Raw genomic sequence first — 8691 nt, 5'->3', positions numbered from 1 at the left:
AAGTGCATGATCCCGTGCTCTTACCCCTGAAAGTGGATTCAACACAAACTTAGGGTTGGGTACCGGACTCGGTACTTTTAAGGGCACCGACCAAATTACGTTGGTACTACAGAGTATCGATTCACATTAAATCAATCGGTGCCAAATTTCGGTACTTGAGAACGCATCGGGTACTGCGCGTGAGCAGGTACGAGAGAGAGAGAGAGAGAGAGAGAAAACATTTTACTTCACGCAAAGCGAAACTAAAACCGCTAATAAAGCAGGCTGTCCTTATCAACGTACAAAATGAAAATAAACACTCGACTCTACATATGGTTATCATATTTATATTATTTATTTCACTTGTTCTTGTTTAGAAAATTAAGCATGCAATCGCGTTAAGGAAATGTGCGCTCAGACGCAGCCGGCACGCACACACATAACACTGCGCTGAACATTTAAATTGTTAAGGCGCTTTGTGTTTTCTGTCCACCAATGAATAAAATCATCTCATGAAGTCCTGAAACAAAGTTATTAGTGACAGATTAGAGCAGTCGATGGAAAGAGTTGAGTGAGGCCAACCGTCAAGGTGCAGTTTAAAGCTGTGAACAGCGCCGCAGGAGACTGATGCACATTTACATTATGTATTATTGTATGATCAACGTTATATATTTATATGTAATTCTTTCAGTATCTCTGTAAAAAATATTTTTGTAGACTTTTAAAGTTTTGTTTTTCTATATTTTCTAATGGTCTGTTAATGGTGGAGGCCTCATGGTTTAGGTAAATTATCACACTGCATGAATAAATGATTATGTGTGTGAGGAGGAAATAGAATAAGCTGGTTGTAATAGTTATTTCTATAGTCTTTGTGTAAAATGTCAACAAAATGTTTGATTGAGAGGTTTGGACTTTTTTTCACTGAAATAAATAAAGTAAAGTACCGAAAAAACGTACCGTTTGGTACCGGCACCGAATTCCAGGTACTGTTTTGGTACCAGTACCGGCTAAAAAGTGAACGGTACCCAACCCTACACAAACTGCTTGAGCAGTTCCTGAATCAATGTTTTGGTCTGTCTTTATTAGACATATGTTAGAGCATGTTTATAATGTAATAAAAATAATATAAAAAAACTTAATATTTTGGGTTGGGTGGACTTAAATCCATAGTTGAGTGAACTCACAAATTTGCTTGTTGTCCAGTTATTTCAAGTTGGTTCAACTGATTTTTCTTTTATGTAATTACTAAGAAAATTTAGTTGAGATAAACTACTTGATCAAAAGTTGAGTAAGCAAGAAAAAGCTAGGGGAAATTGGTTCTAAGATTTTTTGTTGTTGTTGTGTGGGCTTAACATTTTTTACAGTGCTGTATGGTCATTTAGCCTGCTTGACATGTTTTCACTGACGAAAACGAGACAATAACTAAATAAAAATGAATGCATGATAACGAAAACTGTAATAAAAATATACTGACATTTTTGTCAACTAATAAAAACGAGACGAAAATATTCTTGTCCCACCTGGCGGACATCAGTTTGCGCGCATGTGCTTATCTCATATAAACGGTGGAGAGAAGTCTCTGGGAGTAGGGGAAGCACACACGTGTCTCCACGCGGTTTACAAGGCGTCTTATTTTCCTTGACGATCGCCGGTAAAACGCCACAAACTTGAAGCGCGACTGCAGGTGAGTCACCCCGAAACACATTACGAAGGCAGCACAAAGGTTTTTATATGCCTATGTTAACTTAACACGAGCTGCTGCATAACGTGAAATGCAACATAAAGTCAGCAAAAAGAAACCAGCGCTGTCCTCTACTGATTGTAGAAGTGATGAAGTGAGTCAAACTGTACATTCCAACCAAATATGTAACATGTTTGCATGACTAAAGAAATGTAATACAATTTATATAATATGTCATTTTGAAAGCTATTTCTCATTCATTGCTGTATCAAGCAAAGACAGTGCAGCTCTTTCTTCAAAGAGGCATGCCATGAGCCAATAGCCTTTGAGTGAGCCCTTTCAGAGCGTTTCATTGGTTGAATGAACTGAATGAATACGCCCTACTTAACGAGTCAATTGAGTCAAATGGGATTGAATGAACTGGAACATGTCGTTCATGGTCTAATATTCTGTTTTCCAACAATGCAAATCTAGTTACTGAACTTTTCTGAAACATAAAGGTAATGACCTGGTTTAATTTCATTCTAAGGTGAAGTAAATTGTCTAAACAGTTGAATCTTTGTATGGAACATTTGTGACCCTGGATCACAAAACCAGTCTTAAGTAGCACGGGAACATTTTTAGTAAAAGACAAAAATACATTGTGTGGGTCAAAATTATCGATTTTTCTTTTATGCCAAAAGTCATTAGGATACCAAGTAAAGATCATGTTTCATGAAGATATTTTGTAAATTTCTTACCTTAAATATATAAAAACTTTATTTTTGTGAGTGGATGGTCTGCCACAGTGCCCCTGATTAACAACTTCAAAGGCAATTTTCTCAATATTTTGGATTTGTTTGCGCTCTCAGATTCCAGAGTTTTAAACGGTTGTCTCAGCCAGATATTGTCCTATTCTAACAACTCATATATCGATAGAAAGTTTATTTATTCAGCTTTCAGATTATGTAAAAATCTCAATTTCGAAAAATTGACCCATAAGACTGGTTTTGTTGTCCAGGGTCACATTTAATTACGCCAAGTAAATAAGAAAAACACAGAAAGGTAAAACACAGCACAGTGCATGGTGTTTATAGACCAAGCAAGATCATTATAATAAATAATATCTAATAAATAAATAAATAAATGCAGTCTCCCGGTGAGCAAGCCAACACTGCACTGCTCTGCTGTGGCGAGGAACCCAAACTCCAATGATGAATAATGGAGAGAAAAAAAACCTCGGGAGGAACCAGGCTCAGCCGGGAGAGCCAGATCTCCTCTGACGTGTCATAGCTGCAATCAGTGACCCCGACCAAAGCCACCGAGCAACGTCCACGAAGAAATATAATATAATGTATATTTATTCGACTAAAATGTTTTTCATATTTCGTCGGATAAAACTAGACTAAAACTAAAATGATGGGGTTGACTAAAATGTGACTAAAACTAAATTGCATTTTCGTCAAAAGACTATGACTAAAACTAAATCTAAATTTGCTGTCAAAATTAACACTGCTGCTTATTGAATATATATATTTATGAGCACAGTTTTGTGTATATATGCACATAGAACCATGTTGTTTTCTGATTTATTGCAATTTGCATTACCATAGTTGAACTACATCATGGTTAACAGGGCTCCAGACTGTGACTAAAAGGTTGCATTTTGCGATTTCATTGTAATTTCTGTGAGTTGAGTCTATTTATTATCAAAGCATTTGTCAGTAATACAGCTATTTTGGGGGGAAATTTTAATAATTGCATTGCAGGCTGATTTAAGGCGTGCCCCTAAATTTTCTGCTTGTGCTCCTAAAAATTTCAGTCGGGGGCTACAGTGTTCCTAGTGAAAAAAGTTAGTCTGGAGCCCTGGTTAAACTGTAGTAACTATAATGAAACTATGGTTAATTTGTGGTTCCTGTGTTTTTTTTAAGCAAATTATATAGTTAAACTATGCTTACTATAGTAGAAATACTGTTAATTTTTATAAGGGCTTTTATTGAGATGCCAGCAGATCACACTTTTCTGAAAATATGCACACTTGCTTTGAATTGATAAGAGGAATTCAAATTTTAATCTCAAGTATTCGATTCCTAATCCTTTTGTTTCCGATCCGATTCCTAGCCTTTCGATTCCGATTCCAAATTGGAATTGATTTTCGATTCCCAACCCTACTCACAGGAGTTGCCAGACACTTAGGCCCGTTTACACTGTCAGTTAAATGTGACCCAATTCTGATTTTTTCCTCCAATGTGACATAGATCGGATATGACCTACGATAGTGGAAACAGGAAAAAAGCGCATGCATTCGGATATTTCAAGATCAGTTTCAGGCCTCATTCATATGCGGAAATAAATCAGATACAGTATGTGCCAATGTGACTGTCATGTAAACAGGCAGATCGGATATTAGGTTTAGGGTAAGGGTTTGGCTTAGGGTACTTTTAATAACGTATTTTATTACATTCAGGTTTTACACAAAATGTGTGCCATGAATGACTGGATTAATGAATGAGATGCACCACTTGCGCTTTAAAAAGGGGGAGGAGATCCAAAGAAACTCTGGGTTTGCCAAAGAAAACCTGCTCCCGAGAAGGTTAGGTTCACAGAGTAAGTTACTATTGTTAGTGACTCTAAGTTACCTCTCTTTTAGAAACGGCTTGACTTACCCCGATTTCTCGTAATGTGACATACCTTGCATTCTGAAACAGAAAACCCAGAGTTTCCCTAATTTCATGGTTAATATACTCAATGTTTTCACTAAACCTCCTTTCTGAAACAGGCCCCTTGAATGCAGCCTTTGGAAACAACACTTTATAGCTGTCGGGCGCAGTCTGTGTGTGACTATCAGGACTCCGTAGTGTTGTGATACGCATATTCACTTAAGAGGAGTGATGACAGAACGTGCTTGAGAAACAGTTTAGAGAAATCAACCTACATATAAAACAATAAAAGTATAGTCCATCTACTAATAATTATATATATAAACGAATCGATTTTTATAGATGCAAATATGTTAGAAACGTTGCATCGCGATGCAAATGGCAACTTTCAGATTCTAATCAGATTCACAACTTTTTAAATCGAGGCATCACATTTTTACCTTTTATGCAAATGCACAGATGAGAATCGATGAATTTTAACAGTAATACAGTTAGTTTATTGGGAAAATGTTCAAACCTCATTTTCTACTGGTTTTAATAAAGGCAATTAAAATGTGTGAATAATTATCAATATCGAATGATACAAAACATTATATCGATGAGACATTTTCATGTTGTATTGCCCAGCCATACGATAGTGCTGTGTTTACTTGTTTAGACAATTTATTCAGAAAGATCACTGCTAATGCTTCTCCATCAATGTACACAACAAGCTGCTGCTTCTTTGGCTCGGCTCTTGTATTGGTTACACAAGGAAAATGCCCATTGACACTGATGACTAGTGGTCAATGCCTGTTGGCGTGGACACCAAAGCAGAAGTATAAATAAAAACCGGCAAGTTTCCTATGGTATAGAAGCTGTTGCGTAGGTCCAACAAAGAACCATAAGTCGCCATTATCATAACTGACTGCATTATTTTCACTTCATTGTCAAATGATAAGCATTTATTTCATTTACTACTTACAGCCCAGTGGTATTAGTGATGCAGGAGATCCAGCGGAAGTAGCCCGTCTACAGCAGCTTCAAGCAGCAGCTGCACATTGGCAGCAAGTGCAACATCAGAGGGCCAGCTTTCAGTACCAGGCCCTGATGCAAGAGCATGCTCAACTACAACAGATCCTGCAGCAGTACCAACAGATTATTCAACAGCCAGCACATCTCCAGGTTGTCAGTATTTCCTCTCCTTGCTTTCAAAATTGTGTGAAGCCTAATAATGTTGTACATAACCATGCTGATACAATGCTTATTTATATGGAATTATTACTTCTAGTGTCAGACCATAGAATAAATGTACAATTATGACTAAACATGGCCCAGTCAGACTACTTGTTGACCAGAAGGCAAAATGTGCATATTTACAGACAAACTAGGGATGCACCGATACCATTTTTAAAGACCGAGTATGAGTACCGATATTTTTTTTCTGGTACTTACCGATACCTAGGCTATAACCGATGCCTGTATAATGTACAATAATGTTAATAAACCAGTATCTTACTGTTACATTTTCTTTTTTTCTTTTGTTTTTAGGTCTACTTAAATTTAAGTACTATTTTTTAATCAAGTTCTATTTTTTAAGATACGTAGCACAATTTTACTAGTAGATTTACTTCAGTTTACTAAAGTAAACAATATACTCTGTGGTCAAATTATAAAAAATTTAAGGGGGGTGGTGTGGTAAAATGTGAGTGTATTATAACTTGTTCAAGTCAACCGGACTTTTATTTTGACGGGACGCCGCAAAGATTGTTTAAGTTAACCGGACTTTTATTTTGACGGATCGCCGCAAATGGTGTTTGTTTATGTGCTCGTGTCCTCGTGCAGTGAAACGCTAGTGCTGAAAGCTCCACAAGCACAATGTGGTCAGTACATGCAACCGCACCACTCTTTCACACACAGTCACGCAAAACAAGCAGAATACATAGTTAAAGAGTACATTCCTCAATATTTTTAAGGGCTTATTTTGGTTTATGGAGTGTCCGACAACAAGTTTATGTACATACATGATGTAAAAATACTATTATTTCGTAATAATAAGCAGTTTTTATTACCTTACTTCTTGACTGACTCTCAAATGATTCGTTCCGCGATTCATCTGTGTAATCTCCGCCTTTCCGCCAGCGTAGTCTGATCTGATTGGTCAGATAGTGTAGTCTGCTGTGATTGGTCAGATGGTCTAGTCTGCTGTGATTGGTCAAATGGTCTAGTCTGCTGTGATTGGTCAAATGGTCTAGTCTGCTGTGATTGGTCAAACGCGTTCAGCATGTCGCAAATGGACCGCCTATCATTACTACTGTATTACGGTTTGCAGGTGGTTGGATATTAACAGTGTATAGAGAGAGATGGCGTCGATTTTACCTTACCAGTTCGAGACCGAGTCTGACGAATCATTCTTTAATCCTTATACAGATGCCAGTAAGAAAAAGGACTGTTTTAGACACTTCTCTTGTAACAGTTAGTTATCACGGCATACAGTGTACGGTGTTCGTATCTTCAGATGTTATTATAACTATAGTACACCACGCAGTTCTTGAAATAAAGACTTTGAGAGTTAATATGGTTGAACACTTACATTAGCGCAACGAGTTTATAGCTAACGTTAGGTAAACAAACAGTAACAACCCCAAAAATAACGGTAACGTTAGCTAAACACAGATATGAAATAACGTCACACAAATTTAATTTTAAGTAAAGACAAAAATAAAGAGTCACACTTACAGGTTGTGATTCGGTGGAGCTTACAGGTCCAAATAAAGTTGGTATTGCAACATCTTTTAAGGAAAGACGTTTAATGTATCCTGCAGTAAAGGCGCCAAGATTGATGAAGCAATCTTCGGTAAAATGACGCGCGCAAAGTAAAACGTTCGGTTTATACTCCTTTGGTGTCGTTTGAAAAATAAATAGTAACCATTTTTTCCTCAGAAGTTCTTCCTTTGGTAGTGAAAATAAGACTGACTTAGTTTCACTACATAGAACACAGCTTCGCTTAGACATGATGCACACGTCACGAACGAGCTAGTACAGTGTTTGGGGAGGAGAGAGTTAAGTTTTCGCAGTCAGTCCTAGGCGGGGATTTTTCTAGTGACGTAGATACATTGTGGTTAAAGATTCGGACAGGTCATGACTTGTTCGCGTGATTCAGAGTCGATTACCTTTTTTATAAGCTAATAACTTTGTTATTCGTTCACCTTCGGATTTACAACTTGGCAGATTGCTTACATTCAAACATGGCAAGCTGAACATAATGATGCTAACGCCATGACGTAATGATGTCTGTTTGCTCAGTCGTACACTGATAAATCATGTTTTACTGGTGGAAAACTGCAGTGAATACTGAAACAGTTAGATTGTACTTATACCTCAAACAATGTTGTATTCAGTATGGCTTGGCGACGTCTCAAATCCTGGCCAGTTCGTGTGTCTGCATTTCAATTTCAAGAATCCCTTTAACAACATTTTTCAAAATATCTTTTGTGTTCTGCGGAAGAAAGTCATACAGGTTTGAAATGACAAGAGGGTGAGTAAATGATGACAGAATTTTTGGGTCATCACTAGGGCTGGGAGATATGGCCTAAAAAATCCCAGATTTTTTCACAAAAAAATCAGATTTACGATTTAAATCGATTTTTCTGTGTGAGGTGCTGCAATAAATTGGTCGTACTGCAATCTTTGCTAGCAACAGACTTCAAACACACTTTGCAGCGGAGTGTTGTTTGTTCTGTGCCTGATGCTGCAAAACTGAACCAATTCCAAATTACAGATAACACTTTATTGGCAGGGCCTGAATTTTGTTTTTATACTGGTGGGAATTCCCCCCTTACATGATTAGCAATGGGGGATTTAAAGATTTTGGGGGGAATACATTTTGACACATCCGTTTTAATTTAAACAGGACATTTCTTTAAATGTAATTGTATTAATATTAAGCTTTTAACACAATAAAAATGACAAAATTCGACATATTTTAAAACAATAAATTATTCCTTTAGTTTTTTGCAACAGAATCAAATCTTAACTTTTTACCAATTAACTTTATAATGTGAAGTTTTACAATTACCCTACAATTATTATATGCATAACAGTAGTCAAGTTACAAACTAAGCAGTGCTTTAAAAAAATCATATATGGTACACAATAATTTTAATGAAAACAACAGGCTTTGTGGCAGTGGGTCTGTACATTTAAACGGGCTTGAAATGCGCTTCAGGACATGGGCTAGAGAAAATTACGTTAGTCGTCAGATCATTCCGCTGATCTAGAGTAGAGTCTGTTGCGTTCACATGTTTTGAGCTCAGTTTTACAACGCGTGCGTTATAGTAGAAAAAAATAGAAATAGTAGTTAGATGCTATTGCTACGTATAAATAGTGGCAGATAACGTTACTATTTGCACC

The 8691-nt window shown here is 36.9% G+C and overlaps 1 protein-coding gene across 1 annotated transcript in view; it reads left to right on the top strand.

Moving 5' to 3' along the window:
• The first annotated feature begins 5087 nt into the window (after positions 1-5087).
• The window catches only part of ylpm1 (YLP motif containing 1), a 34354-nt gene continuing 30750 nt past the window's right edge, over positions 5088-8691 (top strand). Inside the window, exons 1-2 of the mRNA XM_057352189.1 lie at positions 5088-5117; positions 5266-5463. Coding sequence (XP_057208172.1) covers positions 5088-5117; positions 5266-5463 — 228 coding nt within the window. The remainder of the gene's footprint in view (positions 5118-5265; positions 5464-8691) is intronic.

Source organism: Triplophysa rosa, linkage group LG15 (assembly GCF_024868665.1).
Source record: "Triplophysa rosa linkage group LG15, Trosa_1v2, whole genome shotgun sequence".
Classification (NCBI taxonomy): domain Eukaryota; kingdom Metazoa; phylum Chordata; class Actinopteri; order Cypriniformes; family Nemacheilidae; genus Triplophysa; species Triplophysa rosa.
The sequence above is the reverse complement of the archived record's forward strand: the minus strand, read 5'-3'. Positions and strand labels throughout refer to the sequence as shown.